Genomic DNA, 18,197 nt, shown 5'->3' with positions numbered 1-18,197 from the left:
AAAGATTATACAAATTCTTAAACTTAATTATTACTCATAAATAGCATTGATAGTGTTATTTTATAAAGGGTAATTACACTCCACTGAAGGATTTTGTATTCGTATTGAAGTTTCATTCATTGACAAGCGGATAAAAGAGTTTTTCTTGGGCCTGTTAATGGCAGTTACTTTGTGTCTCTGAAAATTGTGTCTAAAGTGCATTGACCATGCCATTATAGGCTGGCATTGCCAAAAATACCATTTATCCTTGAGAAAATAATGTTTACCTTACAAGTTTCTGAGAAGTAAAGTAACTATGTGATGCAGTTACCATAATGTCTTGCTCATGAAAAATGCCCAGGAAATGAACATTGAACTTAGTTCAAAGAAATAGTGTTCTTTTATTGCCACTTAAGGAACAAATTCTGTTAAAAAGTGGATTATTATGTTAAAGTCTAATGAATTGAGATGCTCAAGTTGCTTCCACTGATTTTTGGAGGGTTTTTTTTTTTTAATCATTCATGATGTTTTTATGTAGGCTCTTTTACCTGTTGTCCCTTTCTCCACTTAGCCTTTTTAACAATCTGGTGTATATTCTTTCACATAATCATTTCTAAAAATAGACACATACAGAGAGGGATTTTTGATTATGTTTTTGTAAATAAAAGGCATACTATATTTTTTTTTCCTTTTTTCCCCCATAATACACTGTCATGCTAGAATGGTAGTCCTAAACAATATCAATTTTCTTTTCCTTTACTAATTGCTTTAAAATTCATTACATTTGTTACTATGTAATTATTTCTGGATATTGGTGCCATTACCAAGTCTTCTTAAGCCATCTTGCTCACACATAAGAATTCAAAATGGTATTTGGAAATAATGGAGATATACAATGACCTTGTTATATATCTTTTTAAAACTTAAATTGTTTTTAGGATTACTCAAGTGGAGTAACCTCTCCCTGTCTCTAATTAAGGTTATGTTCCTGAAAGTCCCAAAGGTAAAATTTATTAAAGACATTGAAGACTAGATTGAAATAAGGATTACACTGAATCTGTGAAGGCCTATGTATGTGTATTTCATTGTCACTGAAAACAGGCACCTAAATATACACAATATTAATAAATTTTGATGCTTTTTAAATTTGATTAATATGATTTAATTTTCATTTATCATCTCTGACTCTAGAACCCTTGAAGTTTTCAGTAAGGTCCTCGTAAGCCTTTTTTCTTTATTTCAGCTCATGCATACTATTAAACTTTTATTTCTCCTGAACTTTTTCTTGTCTCCAAATGATCACTCTTTTTCTGATTTTATGACCAGAGTTTATTCTCACTGCTAGTTTCCACAGTAATTTAGAAGAGCGCTGGTACTTGTGTTAGACTGCTTGGATTTAGATTTAAGCTGAACCAGCTACTAGCTGTGTGGCCTTTAACAAATTACTTAACACTATGCCACAGTTTCCTCATTTGCAAAAGTAGGGTTATAATTCTTCTTTTTTCTGGTGGTTGCAATGCTAAATGAGCTGTTATAGTATATATTAAGTCATTATAGCATTTCTTGGTGCATGGTTGGTACTCATTCAATTTAGTTTATTCTGCATTGTTGAGAAGGTATTTCTTAAGTATACATTCTTAGCTTTGCTTGTAAATAATATGCCTAAGCTTAGGACAGAAGAATTAATGTGATTTATTAGGGAGAGATTCAAGGGTAGGTAGTTCCAGGGATGGGTATATAAATCAGATCTTTCAGAGAGAGTTTGGGATAAATGAAAGAAAAGGCCTAGGGCAGAATGGTAAAAAACACCAGTGTATTTGTTTAGTGTGAGTTTTTTTTTTTAAAGGATGTATATTGTTTCATTCTGTAAAGTAAAAAGGCTTTGTTTTGTAGGCTGTCCCATTACTAGTCTATCAAAATTTTGAGTCACAGTAATACTGTTTACAAATGAAATTTAAATAAATCTCCTTTTTAAAGGAAAGTTATTAGTTACAAGAATTCTTAGTACTATAGAATGGTAATATGATAATTTAAATTTATTGCATGTATTAGATTATAAATTTTTTATATACTTCCTCAAGGTATGTAATCCAATCTAATATGTAGATTAATTTGTTCATTTAAATGTCTTTGTTTTAAAAAATTGGTGGTTCAGTGATATTTACATATAATTAAAATCTGATCTTAGTGAATCTTTTAGGTTTTTTTTGTTCTAATGTGATAGGAGATGGATGCTTTATAATGGATTTGATGAGGCAAGTTATGCCATAAGGCTGCTTTAAAGCAAGAAGACAATTCATAACAAATAAATCACAGTCAATGCAGCAGTTCTATTGAAGGAAGTGGTTTATTCTCCATAGCCCAGGTGATGTACTTTCTGAATGTACATCTGCTAACTAGAATTTAATTGTTTAGTCAGATTCAGTGAAATGATTTCATATTTTAAGTAGTGTTTTTTTTTTTTCATTGGAAATTTAACGCTGAAATTTTGAAAATCTTAATTTTTTGTGTGTATTTTCATATCTGTATGTTCTGGCATATTGAAACATTTATAGAAAAAATATCAATTGATGGCAAAAATGTGTACTTACCTGGAAACCCTCCCTACCCCTTTTTAAAAAAATAAGTTTAAATGTTTTTTTTTTTTTTTTTATCACTAAGGCATTTTGATCAGAATGATTTTAAATTGTGAATTGGTCTCACGTTAAAAGTCTGTTGTGAATTTGTTTTGACTGTTTCTAAACCGTATACATATTTAAAAATTCCCCATTTTGAAATCTTTCAAATCAACTTTTCACAATATCAAAGTAATATATAATAAAAAGGGAAAAGTCACTCATTATTTTCTCACCCAGAGAGAGCATAATTTATGTTTTGCCTTATTTTCTTTCAGTTTTGTTTAATAGAAAAACTGAATAGAACTATATTTCTATTCTTTTTGTTAAGGTTATATGGTACATATGTTTCTGTATCCTGTATTTTCCTCCTTTTCTTTATGTATATATTTTTAAATGTGGAGTAAATTTTTAGATCTCAGTTTGATTCAGAATACTTTCAAAATATTGATTAAAAGTTATAAAGGCATTTTTAATTTAAAATACAAACTAGTGTTCTACATTAGTGTTTTCACAGCATTATAGATACTAATTACAATTGAAATTATTTAATGCCACAAGTTTACTTTTAAAAATATTTCTCACATTCAGTTGAGGATTTTGTGTGAAGAAAGAAACTCAGCTTGGTGGCTTGGATTGCATTTAAGAACATCATCCCTAGGCGGCAGTTTTTATTTACTAGTACCCTCTTTTGTGTCGAATAGAATGAAAGCGTTCAAACATCTTGCATTTGATGTCATTTAGAAATAATGATCTATCTGTATGGGGGAGCGATTAGGATTATAAGGACATAAAACCTAAAAGGTCGTCTAGTTTTCTGATTTGAGGCAGGTCTTCAAACATCTTTTTGGTTAGGAACCTGAAACCAGTCAACACTAGATTGGTGGTTATAATTGTAAATAATGTTAAATGGGTAAATTGTTTAATATATGTGAATCTGACTTCTTTATCTATAAAATTAGTTTTATACAAGATAAATAGTTCTAAATCTTTTTTTTTCTGTTCCAGGACACATGAGAGAACACGTGTCAGTATCAGTGTCTCCTAGTGACAGTGCTTTTTAAAAGGGGGAGGAGCAAGGATATCCCTGTTATTTGGATCTACCTGTTCCTCCCAAGCTGTGAATCATTGGGTTAGAGAGTATGTTCCTTTTTTTCATACATAAAATAAAGAATTTTATTAAATATTTGAGTGCCTGGTATGTACCAGGCACTGGATTGGGTGTTGTAAAATATATCAAAAAGTAAATTTGTGGAGCTCTTAGTTTATTTGAAGAGGTGAGGCACTATATATTTTACAGTGCAGACAGAAAACAGTATATGCTACACAAGAATATGCAATAAAGGCTTGATATGCAAATTATATCATTTTGGTTTATAGCTGTTATTTTTAGCAATTTGAGATTATCATGTGTGACCTAAAGTTGATGGCATTATGTTTGATGTATGTTTTAGAGCCTAAATATACCTTTCTCACCTCCCAAAATCGACATTCAGGACGGTATCCAAGTGTTCATTATTAAAGGAAGAATAGCCTAGCCTTCTGGTTTTCCATTGGAAGTTAAAATTATATTAAACAGAAACTTTCTCTCTGTTAAGCAGAAAATGATCCAACTGCTAGGCTTTAACTATGTATATTAGGACATTCTGAAATACAAACATTAAACCTAATCAGAATAATTGGTTTTAACATTAACTCTTATTCAGAAGTATCTGAGTAGATGTTAGTGATGGTTAACCTCACTAAAACTGACAAAATTGTGATTTGGACAAAACATTAATATTTTTAGAGGGGCTGGGTATGGTGACTCAGGCCTGTAATTCCAGCACTTTTGGAGGCCAAGATGGGCAGGTTACCTGAGGTCAGGAGTTTGAGACCAGCCTGGACAACATGGTGAAACCCCATCTCTACAAAAAAATTCAAAAATTAGCTGGGCATGGTGGCAGGCACCTGTAATCCCAGCTACTCAGGATGCTGAGGCAGGAGATTTGTTTGAACCCAGGAGGTGGAGGTTGCAGTGAGCTGAGATTGCACCACTGCACTGCAGCCTAGGCAACAGAGCAAGACTCAGTTTCAGAAAAAAAAAAATGCCAGGCGTGGTGGCTCATGCCTGTAATCACAGCACTTTGGGGGGCCAAGACAGGTGGATTGCCTGAACTCAGCAGTTCAAAACTAGTCTGAGCAAATTCTAAAATACAAAAAATTAGTTGGGCCTGGTGGTATGCAACTGTAGTCCCAGCTACTTGGGAGGCTGAGGCAGGAGAATTGCTTGAACCAGGGTGGTGGAGGTTGCAGTGAGCCAAGATAACACCACTGCACTCCAGCCTGGGTGACAGAGCGAGACTCTGTCCCCACCCTCAAAATAAATAAATAAATGTGTGTGTTGGCAGTTTTTGTGTACATTCAACTTTAAAATCACTCTGCTTCAGTTACCTTTGGAGCACCACTTCCATGAAGTCCTGAGAAGATTCAGAGGGCAGGGAGTAGAAAGGAGAGGGTGCCTTAGAAGCAGCCTGGAGAACACCAGAGTAAAAACTCCACTGATCAGCCATGTGAATTTTGGAAAGTCACTTAAATTTTCATCTGTAAAATGATTAATAGGATCAAATGACCTCTAAAATATGGCTCTCAAATTATATGATATGTGATTCTCAATTCTAGGTAAGGATTCTATGAGGAAGGTAAATACTTGTTTTCAGCCTCCCTCTCCTGAATATTAGAGTTCCTTCATTGGTTGCCTTCTCATTCTTTTCTGTAAGCTATCTAGGTCTTGAATTGCTTCATCTGTTTTAATGTTGTTCAAGATTTCTGTAAACCTGATTATCCAACAGTTTTCTGTGGATTTCTATCTGTATGTCTGGGTTGTTTTTTGTTTTTTTTTTTTTTTTTGAGATGGTCTTGCTGTGTTGCCCAGGCTGGAGTTCAGTGGCATGATTTTGGCTCACTGCAACCTTTGCCTCCTGGGCTCAAGCAATCCTTCTTCCTCAGCCTTCTAACTATCTGGGACTACAGGCATGTACCACTACACTCAGCTATTTTTTTGTGTGTTGTTTTGTAGAGACAGTTTTCCATGTTGCCCAGGCTGGTCTTGAACTCCTGGGCTCAGGTGGTCTGCCTACTTCAGTCTTCCAAAGTAGGGGGATTACAGGCGTGAGCCACTGCACCTGACCTCTACCTGTATGTCTCGAAGGAATCTCTGACCAACTGTGTCTATATTCATGAACAGTGCCTAGGTTAGAGTCACAGTAGTCATTTAAGTTTCTATGTTTTACCTTCCTAAGATTTAGTTAATCTTCATGTTCTATTAATGACTCTCATGTCTGTTCCTGCTTACTCATTTCCGGTACTATAGTACTTGTTCAGCTGCAGTCACAGTGCTTGTGGTCGCCTAGAAACTTATCTTAATTTCTCTGTCTCTTTTTTCTTTTCATCATATCTATCTTGCTGTTCATCATATCTGTTAGAATGAAAGCTATCGGAACACAGAGTCTGTCACTCATCTTTGTGTCTTCATTGCCAAAAACATGCTATTATTTAACCTGAAAATCTCTAAAGATCCAAGATGCTTTCTGGGCAGTCTTTAATAAAATAAAATTTTTGCTGACAGTTTCTATCTACTTAGGAAGAGGAAGCAGAGTTCCTCTATGGACTGTTGTAATTTTGTACTGAATGAAAGGAATAAGAGAAACAAGATTCTGACCAGCAGACTTCTCTTACTTCCTGGAAGGTTTGTTCACAGCATCCCCATCTAGCCTTTCTTGGCAGAAAATCTGAGGACCGTCCTTTCTCTCATCTCTTCTATTCAAATATCAAGGATTCATGATTTTACCTTGTACACTTGACACTCATGTCCTTGGGTAGCGGCTCTGGTACCTCCCCAGGAAGCATCTGCAATACAAAAAAAATGTTATTGTATTTGCATATGTAGCCTATGCATATCTTCCCGTATACTTTTAAATTATCTCTAGATAACTTTTTTTATTACCATTACATGAAAAGGAATCTCGATTATAAGTAACATAGATACCAAATACTATGTAAATAGTAGTTAAATACTGTATTTTAAAATTTTTTCAAATATTTTCAATTTTTGTTTGGTTGAATCCATGGATGTAGAACCCGAGGATATAAAGAACTGACTGTAATATCTTTTAAATATTCCTTTCTCTATCTCCATTGGTCTTATCTTATATCAATGAATAGAATTTCTTACATGTATCTGTCCAACAATCTTCTAACTGCTTTCCTTTCAGTGTCTTGCCTCCACAATCCATTTTTCATTCTGGAGTCAGAGTAAGTTTTAAAGCTATGATATGTACCTCCAGTGCTTATTCCTTCAGTGGCTCTTATGTCTCAAGATCAAGTGCCTTAAATGTTACACATGGTCCTAAATGAGATACCTGCTTTTCTAACCTTATATCTCACCATGTTCTTGGATCTGTTTATTTCAGTACCCGGCGCAGTGTCACACAGTTGGCATTTCCCACCTTCTCATCATGAATGAATATGTGATAGCCAGAGAGTACTTTGTGTCTTTAAGTTTCCTAGTATCACATGAGAAAAAGAAAAAGTTGATATTTTGGTGATTATCAGAGATCCACAGACTGTGTGCTTTCTGTTAGTTGTGTGATTAGGTATTTCATATGTGCCAGTCATTTCTCTAAGTACTTTACATATATTAGCTCATTTAATTCTCAGTTCTTCTACCATCCCTGTTAGGCAGATACTATTATTTTACGGACGAGGAAACTAGGCATAGAGAAAAGTTGAATGATTCACTTGAGGTCATGCGGTTGGCAAGGCCTGGCTTCAGACTCAGGTTGTATTGCAGCAGAGTCCATGTCTTATCTACTAACCTAACTGGCTGGTGAATTGGAGGCATTTGGTGTGGAATGGTTGTTGGGATTCTCCTGTGATAGCATGAAAAATATGCATGTAACCTTATTGGTACTTCGTTCTGTTGGTAATTACCTCAGAGGCTTTCAAAAATCTTTGTGGAATGAGTCTGAGAGTCTTTGATCATACATTGGTGAAGTTGATCTCTGTGATTGATTCATGACCAAGAAGCTACAACTTCCTTCTATTTATAATCACAAATCTTAGTGCAATAAAATTAAAGTATAATTTTCATGAAACTAGTGGTTTTTGCATGAAACATGGAAATTGATGAGCCATGGCCATGCATGTGGGAAAACAAAAGTTTACGTCAGGGGTTCTCAGTCTGTTTATGGAAGTTGGAAGGAAGAGATAGATCTTGAAGGGTAAATTGGAGCCATGTTGCAAAAGACTAAATGTACAAGTAGATTTTTCTGTACAGAGCTACAGAGTATATTTTAGCAAGTGAGATGACAACCCTAGTGAACAGAAATAGAACATAGTTTGAAAAGCTAGAGATAGAAAGCAGAGACACCGTATCAGTCACTGCAGGCAGGAGCCATTCTTATTAGAAAAATAATATGTAGTCATTGTAGCATAGAAGTATATAAAGTTTGAATTGAAAGTCAACTCCTCTCTTTCCTACTATCACTCCCTAGAAGTAATCACTTTAAAAAGTTGTGCACTTTTTAATGCCAATCACATAGTGATATAGGACCATTGCTATATTATATTGCAGGTTTTTTTTCTATTTCATGTGTCATAGCTATCTTTTCATACATGTAGGCCTTCTATGTGTAGCATACTATTCCATTGTTTAGATATATCATAATCATTCCCTTATGTACATCTACAATTTTTTGTCATTATCTGTGGTACCACCGTGAACAATCTCATTTATATATTGTTGCACGTTAGTGTTAATGTTTCTATAGACCATATTCTCAGAAGTATGGTGTACATAGCAACGTTTGTTTTCCCTTTCTTCTGCTATGCCTTTGACTTGTGTTTATTGACCTAGTCCATTTGTTGCTCATCTCTTTCTGAGGAGTTTTTTCTCACTAGCTTGTCGGAACTTTTTTTTTTTGAGACTGAGTTTCACACTTGTTGCTGAGGCTGGAGTGCAATCTCGCGATCTTGGCTCACTGCAACCTCCGCCTCCTGGGTTCAAGCGATTCTCCTGCCTCAGTCTCCAAAGTAGCTGGGATTATAGGTACATGCCACCATGACTGGCTAATTTTTGTATTTTTTGTTAGAGACGGGGTTTTACCATGTTGGCCACACTGGTCTCGAACTCCTGACCTCCTCACCTGGCTTGGCCTTCCAAAATGCTGGGATTACAGGTGTGAGCCACTGTGCCCAGCCAGGAACTCTTTATTGTATATATTGACTAACCCCTTCCATGTATTTTCCCCACATATTTTATGCTTGCTTGTAGTATCCTTAATCATGGAGAACCTTTTTTAAAGAGACAATGTCTCACTCTGTTCAGGCTAGAGTTCATTGGCACAGTCATAGCTCACAGCAGCCGCAAGCTCCTGGGCTCAGCTGATCCTCCCGTGTCGACCTCTTGAGTAACTAGGACTACAGGTGCATGCCACTACACACAGCTAATTAAAAAATTATTTTGTGTGTGGAGACGGGGTCTTGCTTTTTTGCATAGGCTGGTTTTGAACTCCTAGCCTTAAGTTATCTTCCCACCTTGGCCTTCCAAAGTGCTGTGATTGTAGCCATGAGCCACCACACTTGGTCAGGCAGAAATTTTTGTAACAGATTTGTATATCTGTCTTACCTGAAGTAATCATACATATTTTTTTGTTTTTCTCTTTGCTTTATGTGCATATTATTAATAAGGAATTTACATATGATATACTATATATATATGAGAGGACTTTTTCTCCAAATGAATTGCCAATGTTCCCAGTATAATGTGTTGAATAACTCATCCTTTCCCATTGATTTGAAACACTTCTGCATATACTGAATTTATATTTCTAACTACATATAATATATACATTTCTATATATTTTTCCATATGCTTAATCCCTGTTAATTTCTACATATAACATTCATGTAAATATATTTCCACTAATCGGATTATTTGCAAATGCCCTATTCTAATTCATTGAATTAGATATCTGGTATCTTGATAATCTGGTAGTTCATCTCCCCCGTCATTATTCTTAGTTTGTTTTGTTGGTCATTCTTTCACATTTACTCTTCCAGATGACCTTCAGCATCAACTTAGCATTTTTCCCCCCAAATAGTCCCACTGGATTTGTTCTACCAGAACATTTTTAATTGGTTTTGTACCCTTGACATTTATGTGCATGACACGTAAGCAAATGAAAAACACAGGGTTCAAGCCAAGGTAAGGTACTTTGTGATACTATTTATCTATGACTAGATACATATTTATTGTACTTCTTGATCCTATTATCACCTAAAATCATTCTAAAACTTAAAGTGGTGGCCAGGCGTAGTGGCTCACGCCTGTAATCCTAGAACTTTGGGAGTCCGAGTTAGGTGGATCATGAGGTCAGGAGTTTGAGAATAGCCTGACCAACATGGTGAAACCCTATCTCTACTAAAAATACAAAAATGAGCCAGGTGTGGTGGTGCATACCTGTAATCCCTGCTACTCAGGAGGCTGAGGCAGGAGAATCTCTTGAACTTAGGAGGCAGGGAGTCATAGTGAGCTGAGATCATGCCATTGCACTCTAGCCTGGGTGACAAATTGAGACTCCATCTCAAAAACAAACAAACAAAAAAACCACAAAAAAAACTGAAAGAGGTTAGTGGATGCAGAAATATCCAGGAAACCCAAAAAGTATCGGTACACATGTCCTGATAACAAACTTCAGCGATTACTTTTAAGAGTTTTCTTCCAGGGATATTATAGAAACAAAATAATTTTATAGAATAAAAGTCTGCTTTTTAAATTTTGTTTGAGAATTTCATAAATGCTTTTATGTATGTAATATGTATTATATCATTGTGAGGTAGGTGATATATTTTTCGAACGGGGTAAACTCAGTCTCTGAAATATCTGATGACTAGGTCAAGGCTCAAGTTCTGTGAATTGTCTGAAGAACCGAACCTTCGATTTCTAGCCATAGTAGACTATTAGGATTGGTTGTCCTTGCTTATAAATGGTATGTGTAAATGTAAATAGGATCCTAGAGCCAAAGCTTAGGGAATACCTTATTAATGGTTTCGAAAAAGTAAGGAATTCTAGAATGATGAGACACAGCAGCATATTTTATGGAGAAATCATCATCACATATAAATTTCTGTGGTTTTTCTCTTCCATAATCTTAATTTTGCCTTCCTAATTTCCAGACAGTTTTACTAATTATTCTTCCTAAGAATATTTAGTACTACTTCTCTTTTACTTTCTACTTATTAAATGAGGAAAGGAGTCCATGAACATAAATCTACAAAAGATCTTTTCTTTTTTTAATCGAGATGGAGTTTCGCTCTTGTTACCCAGGCTGGAGTGCAATGGCGCCATCTCGGCTCACCGCAACCTCCGCCTCCTGGGTTCAAGCGCTTCTTCTGCCTCAGCTTCCCGAGTAGCTGGGACTACAGGTGCGCGCCACCATTCCCAGCTAATTTTTTTATTTTTAGTAGAGACGGGGTTTCACCATGTTGACCAGGATTGTCTTTTGACCTTGTGATCCACCCACCTCAGCCTCCCAAAGTGCTGGGATTATAGGCGTGAGCCACCGTGCCCAAAAGATCTTTTTTTTTTTTTTTTTTTTTTTAAAAAAAAGCTGTTTTCAAAACTTCAATTATATAGTCTTTTAAAGTTTATTGGTGAGTGCCCACATTTAGAATTTTTACCCCACTGACCTCTTCGTATTCCTTTTCTCATATTATTTTGCCTCCTCTTTATTACATTTCAGTCAAGTCAAATTTCATTATTTTTTAAGCCTTCCACAATTAGGAACATATTTTGAATTTCTCTTGCTTATTAGCTCTACAGCTCAGCTCAACACCTTCTATGACTTGTCTCTCAGAATAGTGTAGAAGACACTTTTTGATAATAGTACCATGTAATTCATATCTTTTTTTTTTTTTTTAAATTTATGTCACAGGCCACAGTTGTATGGCCTCTGGCAGATCAGCCTGTATGAACCACCGTTTCTGTAAAGAAATGTAGGAGTAATTATACCTATTCTGCGTGGTTATGGAAAGGTAGAAGACCATGTAAAGCACCTGGCTGAAGAGCATATGAGAGTGCCAAGCTGGCTTTCCAGAATTTGTATTTCAACTTTGGGAGGTAGCTGGTGTTAAATGCTAGGAGTGAGTGAGTAAAGAGAGCAAACTGAGGAGGTTATTGCTGTCTAAGGAAACTTGTAAAGACAATAGAGGTCACCTTGTAGTTTCACAATTTAAACTCTTAGGGATTAATCAGTAAACTGTATTTTATTGGTGGCTTATTATGGACAGAGCACTGTGTCATGTGTGAATGTGTATAAGGCACTTCCTGTGTGAATGTGTATAAGGCACTTCCTGCCCCTGACAGCTAGTATTCTATTAATGAGTGTGCTTAAAGACCAAAGGAATGAATCAGAAGAGCATAAATTGGGGATATGCAAGCTGAGGGTTTTGTTAAATTTAGCAAGTCTGTATCAGTTGTGTGATGTGAGAGAGATCTGGCTTTGCATCCTTCACAAATGAATATACATTGAAAAAAAAAATCTTCAGGACAAAAGACCTACATCATTTCATATTCAAGAGAAAACTTAGACTCTATTTAGATCTTAGCCTCAGGAAGGAACCAGGAGAGCCCTGGGGAAAGCAGCTTCCCAAGAGGTAAACACTAGTGACAGAGGATGCAGTTTTTAATCATGCTTTGCTGCAGAGATAGCTGGGGTGTGAGAGAGGTCAACTGGACACGCTGCAGGGTAATTTGGTTTAAGTGCAAGCTCTGCCACTAAGGTAAAGCCACTTATTTGTCCTTTGTTTCTTCGTCTGTAAGATTAGACTTGATCAGTTGAGTAGCCCTTCCGCCGTGTAGCTATTATTTCTATCTGAATAAAAAAATATACCTAACAGATGATCAGTTCTTCTCTATTCTAGAGACTGGACACTAATCATGAATATATGAGTTTTCAGAATGCATATCTTTTAGGTGACCATGATTTGGTGGGTGGGTCTTGTGAGGCTTGGGGGAGGACATTGATAATCTTCCTTTGAAATAGTGCATTTTACTTTTATCTCACAGTGGGCTAGTTGATTTAAAGGACATCTTTGTGATTTAGTTCACTTCACTCTGTGAAGTGGAAATTTTACGTACTTCATAGAAGAGTTTAGAGGAAACTGAAGCTAGTGAAATTAGATGAACTGCTTAAGCCATAAGGTAACAGCTAATTAGTGGTAGGGCAGGGACCAGAATGGAAGCTTCCTTCTTTTTTATCCAGTATTCATTTCTTACTGTCATATTTTGGGACTTACTGAAAACTTAGTGTTCAATTTCTTGGGATTGTTAAACGGTGAATGAATTTCCAGTTGTTTGGGGAAGATGGGAGAACACAGTAAACATTTTACATTTTCAAAAATATGATGGATTTGAATAATTATGTATAGGTATCTCTTATTGATCTGTGACTGGTTATTTTAGTTATGAGTTCCTTTCTGACTTATGTCAGTAGAGTTTTCCTGCCTTCCAGAATGGTGCTAGTCATGAAGGGGACTTTGTAATGTGATTGGGTAAGTGGAAGTATATCACCTGCTGTTAAGAACAGCTCAGTGGGTAATTTACTGGATGTACATGTTTGCCCTAGACTGTGGATAACATCATTAATTTAAATTAATGTATTTCCAAAATAGCCTTAGCCAATGGTTATCTCTCAAAGGAAGGGTTCTAGAGTTGGGCTTACTGATCTACTTGAAATAGCATGTAAAATTTTATATGTATGGTATATTTTTTTGATGAAGAATGCCACATAATTTTCACTAGCTTTTAAAAGGGGTACCTGCCTGAAAGTAAAAATTTAAGAACCACTGCTTTAATGGGGAGGTATTCAAATCCATATCAGACTTCCACTTCCCCTACTTTCACTTAAATAACCACATTTTAAAAATGTTACGTCACAAGTTCAATGTTCGATGTTAGAAAAACATCACCAAAAAGAAAAGTAACGTGATATTTATTGCATCCCCAGAAATATTACAGGATCACATTGTGATTTTTTGTGGCTTAGGACCTTTTATGCCATTGTATGACCCACCTACTTTTTTAAAAGTCGAAATTTCAGTATTTCAGTGTACTAAATGTGTTAAGTGGGACAATAAATTTTTTATGTGCAAAATGGTTGGAAGATAGTAAGATGAACTGTAGTGGGAAGTTGGAATTAGTATGGTAAAGGCTGGATTGAGACATTTTTATGCTATATGTTTTTTTTCCGTCTTCTTTTCTTCTTATGACAGAGGCCAGAATTGCCCATGCCACTTTTCCTTGTTTTAATCCAGTCAGGGTGTCTTCCCCTTCCCCCCCCCACACACACACACCCTATCATCATCATCATCATAATGCTTTTAAGTATCCTTCTTCCTTATCTCCTTTCCACTATTGCTGTAACTCTAGGAACTGCTTTTTCATGCAAAGCCATCCTTCTGTAATTCTCAATCTCATTTCCTGTTTTTTTTTCTACTTCTTGCTTTACTTCATTTATAGCTGCTTAAACCTCAGACTCTGGAAGATACCTTTGTTTTCTTTCCTTCTTCCCATCATTATTCTTTCATCCATTTCCCCCTTGATTTCTATTCTTTTGAAGTTGTTGTCTTTAGCGGAGCCAGCCTTCTGTTAGTCCTTGCTGCTGTCATCTAGTGAACAGCCTCACGGTCACTTCTCCTTACTCATTGGAGACTTTGGCAGCTGGCTTACTCTTTTCTTCTCCCCCTAAGCTCTTCATGATCACAGCTCATTGATCCATGTGTGTGGAAAAACACCACCAAGTCCAACACTGGCTTTTCAGTTCTTTGACTACCTTATATTTCCAGTGAGCTTCGCCTCTCATCAGGAATTTAAAGATTTCTTCTCTTTCTTTACTTACAGACCCCTCTACTTTCTCCTAGTGCATCAGGACTCTTCCTTTGTCATTTTATTTATTTTTAAAAATCAGCTTAGATTTCATTACTTGTAATTTCAATGCCATATCATTTCTTCTTATACCTGTGTGATACATCCTTAACTCTTAAGGAAGCAGTTAATGTCTTCTCTATGCCTTTTTGTGAATGGCTGAACGTTGCTAGAGAAAGTCACACAAAGGCAGATTAATTCCACTATAAATTTATTATCACAGATCTTACTTGGGACCTCAATACTGTCTAGCAATTTCTCTAATTTTTTAAATGTTCAACTTACTCTCTTTTTACACAACAGTTATTAAAAACCTTATTTACTTTACAAATCTTTTTACTTTCCTTGGTTGATCCCAGAGCATAACTAGGTGCTGTATTATGGAGAAAATAGAAGTCATCTATTAGGAATTTTCATTTTCCAGTTCCTAAACATGCAAACCTGCCTTCTATTGCAATAAAAGAGTGTTTCTCTTGTCTCAATTTAGTTTCTACCTGTACTTTGGATTCCATCTCATTCTACCTTCTCAGAAACTCCAAAATATTGATGACCTCCTATCTTCATAATATATTCAACTAAATCTTCTCCATTTAATCTTTTCCATCAGCTTGATCCCATATCCCCCTTCTACTGCTATTCTGCCATATTATTCCCTTTCCAGACAAACTTTTTAAAGAATCATTTTCAAACTTATGCAATCCCTAAAGCCCTTGGGGTTAGATTAGATTCAGAATTTGGAATATTTTGTGTTTAGAAAAAGATTAACATTTACATACCATCTGTAGTATAATAGCCCCAGTGAATTGTGGAGCAGTTCCCTGTAATCAGACACGTTGCTATTTCTGCCCTGAGGTGTGTGGCTTGTCACTTTAAGTAGGATCAATAAGTGCTATAGATAAATAGCCTTATGTCATCCATGTCAGATTTTGTTTCCAAGTGAGTTATTAAAATAACAAAACCCAGAACGTTAATATTTCAATGCTTTTGGATTTTGAAATTACAGATGAGAAGTAGTGAACATGCCTTCATTTTCTCACCTTATATTTTTTAACCTAGTTTGGCTTTTACTTTTCCCACTATTTTCAGCTGTTCTTGCTAACTCTACCAATGACTTTTACCAAAAGTGATCACATCACCAGTGAATGTTTTTGGTCTTCATTAAGTTGACTGGCCCGGAGCCCCAGATCCTGGTGATGCCAACTCCATCAAACACTGTCTTCCCTTAGCTTCCTTGGTACCACCCTCCCTGGCTCTCCTTCACCTTTTTGTAGGCATATTGTCCACTATTTTGGCATTAAATGCTAGAGTTATTTCAAGGCTTCCTAGGACTGTTTCTCTTCTTCCTCTGTGCTCTCTCCCTTGGTGCTCATGCTTGTGTCTATGTCTTCAATTACTGATTATGTGCTGATGCAGCTCAGACCTCTCCTTTGAGGTTGACTAACATGTTCAGCTGCCTATTTGACTTTCATTGTCATTTGGAAATCTCAACTATTAGGTCTAAATTTCTAATATGTCTCAATCTCAAAATTCTCCCATCCCTAAACTGTTTATTTTCAGATGTTCCTTTACTTCATCCTCTCTTCTCTCTTCCCACTTCCCCTCACTTTTGCTTATCTCATTTTGGTAACTTCCGTCTTTGTTAGAATAAGCATTAGGATCTTTGGTATGGCCTAAAGGTTCTGCACTGGCTGGCCCTGCCCATCTCTCCAGCTTCATGTAGCTCCCCTTCTGCTGTCATTCCCTCTCAAGAACTGTGCTTCTTCCTACAAAAGGGCCATTATACAAGCTTCTCTTTCTGCTTGGAATGCTCCTCCTTTCTGTGCTAGTTATTATAATTTTGATTCATTTTCCCCATCATATCTCCATTTCTCACTTTCCTAGAGAAGCTCCTCTGTAAGTCATTTGCCCTATCATCAAATCTTATGGCACCATATATGGATTCTTTATAACACTAATAATAGATTTAATTGTACTTAAAAAAAATCATTTAGTATGTTTTCCCCACTAGAATGTAATTTCTCTTAGAGCAAGTGTTATGTCTGTTTTTCACCATCACATTTCCAGCATAGTGCCTGGTACATAGTAGGTAAATAGCAAATATTTTAAATGATTTTTATACATTAACTTATCTTTTCTTAATTGTTTGTGGTTTCTGTATATGTATTTACCAATGTAGCTCACGTAGTTTCCATAGTTTTATGTGGATCCAATCCTGACGGCATTCTTTCTGAAGATTATAAAGATAAATTTTTAAAAGTTGAATGAATTATGTAGGGATCAAATGCAAAAAAAAAATTTGATCTAGCTCATAATTTATTCTCCTCCTTTTTTAAGAGATGGCGTCTTGCTTTGTCACCCAGGCTGGAGTGCAGTGGTGTGATTGTAGCTCACTACAACCTTAAACTCCTGGGCTCAAACCACCTTCCACCTTAGCCTCTCAAGTAGCTGGGACTAAAAGCACTTGCCACCATGCCTGACTAATTCCCCCATGTTCTTAATTTATTTTTTCTACGTTAACCTCGTTCCCCAGGTTCTTTGTAGATATCCGTATTTTAGTAAGTCTAGTGTTGTGTGCAAGTAAAATATGTACAATATTCCAGCGTAATTTAGCAGACTCTCAACTTGTTCATCAGTTCATAAATCTCACAGGATTAAAAATAGTTTAGCCATCTGCTAACTGACCAAACAATTTTAGTATTGTGAAAGGGCGTGGTAGGAAAGGGAGATATAGGGTCTAGGTATAATGTCAGAACAAGGCTCAGTGTAGAAACTACCTTGTGACCTCTTCATACTGAAACTTAACAGTCAGTTCAAAATTAGGAAGAGATTTGGTGGAGGTTAAGCATTGGAGAGTCCTGACAATAGGGGATTTCCTAGATTAAAGAGACAGAATTTCTTTCAGCTTTAATATCTCACAAAGTTTTTTTAGAGAAAAGATAGTATGTTTATAAAGACATGAATTCTGTGAAAATTATAATCTATAATTTAAAATAGTATGTAATAGATTTCTGTATATTACTAAAGAAATTAATTAATTGGCCTTTTATATTTTACTCCTTAATTAGGAAAACCAGTAGATTCCCAGTCATCGCGAAGTGAATCTGAAATTGTGCCGAAAGTTGCCAAAATGACTGTATCTGGAAAGAAGCAAACTATGGGATTTGAAGTGCCTGGGTAAGACTTGAGTACCTCCGTCACCCCCGCCCCCATGTCCACCCCCAACCTCACGGATTGTCTCCTATTAGTCTGTAAGAAAGAGACTTTCAATTTTGCATAATGTGTCATTAGCATTGAAGTATCATATATCCTCCGTATAACATAGTACAAAGAGACAAAAGGAGAAATTAGGCTTGATTCTGGCCTTACGTATGTGTATTACTTATCCTACCTCACCATCAATTTTCTCACATAAATATTTTATAGCTACTTTAACATAAAAAAAAATCTGATTTGGTGAAACCTGGCACCGTCAGATAGGGAATTCTTATACCGCTAGGTGGCACAGGTAACCAGACTTCAGAATGAGTCAGCAAATCATGGAATCATTAGTTAAATTTTCTAATGACTGAAATATTTTTAAACTCTTTTGAATTTTCATATTGAATGAATTGGATCATTGTGGCAAACAGATGATATGA

The 18,197-nt window shown here is 35.9% G+C and overlaps 1 protein-coding gene across 2 annotated transcripts in view; it reads left to right on the top strand.

Moving 5' to 3' along the window:
- The window catches only part of HBS1L (HBS1 like translational GTPase), an 89,976-nt gene that overhangs the window by 35,831 nt on the left and 35,948 nt on the right, over nucleotides 1–18,197 (top strand). For both annotated transcript variants that reach the window (XM_078370812.1, XM_002747054.6), the window contains one exon: nucleotides 17,625–17,733. In XM_078370812.1, the coding sequence (XP_078226938.1) occupies nucleotides 17,625–17,733 (109 nt within the window). The remainder of the gene's footprint in view (nucleotides 1–17,624; nucleotides 17,734–18,197) is intronic.

This window comes from Callithrix jacchus, chromosome 4, assembly GCF_049354715.1.
Source record: "Callithrix jacchus isolate 240 chromosome 4, calJac240_pri, whole genome shotgun sequence".
NCBI lineage: Eukaryota > Metazoa > Chordata > Mammalia > Primates > Cebidae > Callithrix > Callithrix jacchus.
The sequence above is the reverse complement of the archived record's forward strand: the minus strand, read 5'-3'. Positions and strand labels throughout refer to the sequence as shown.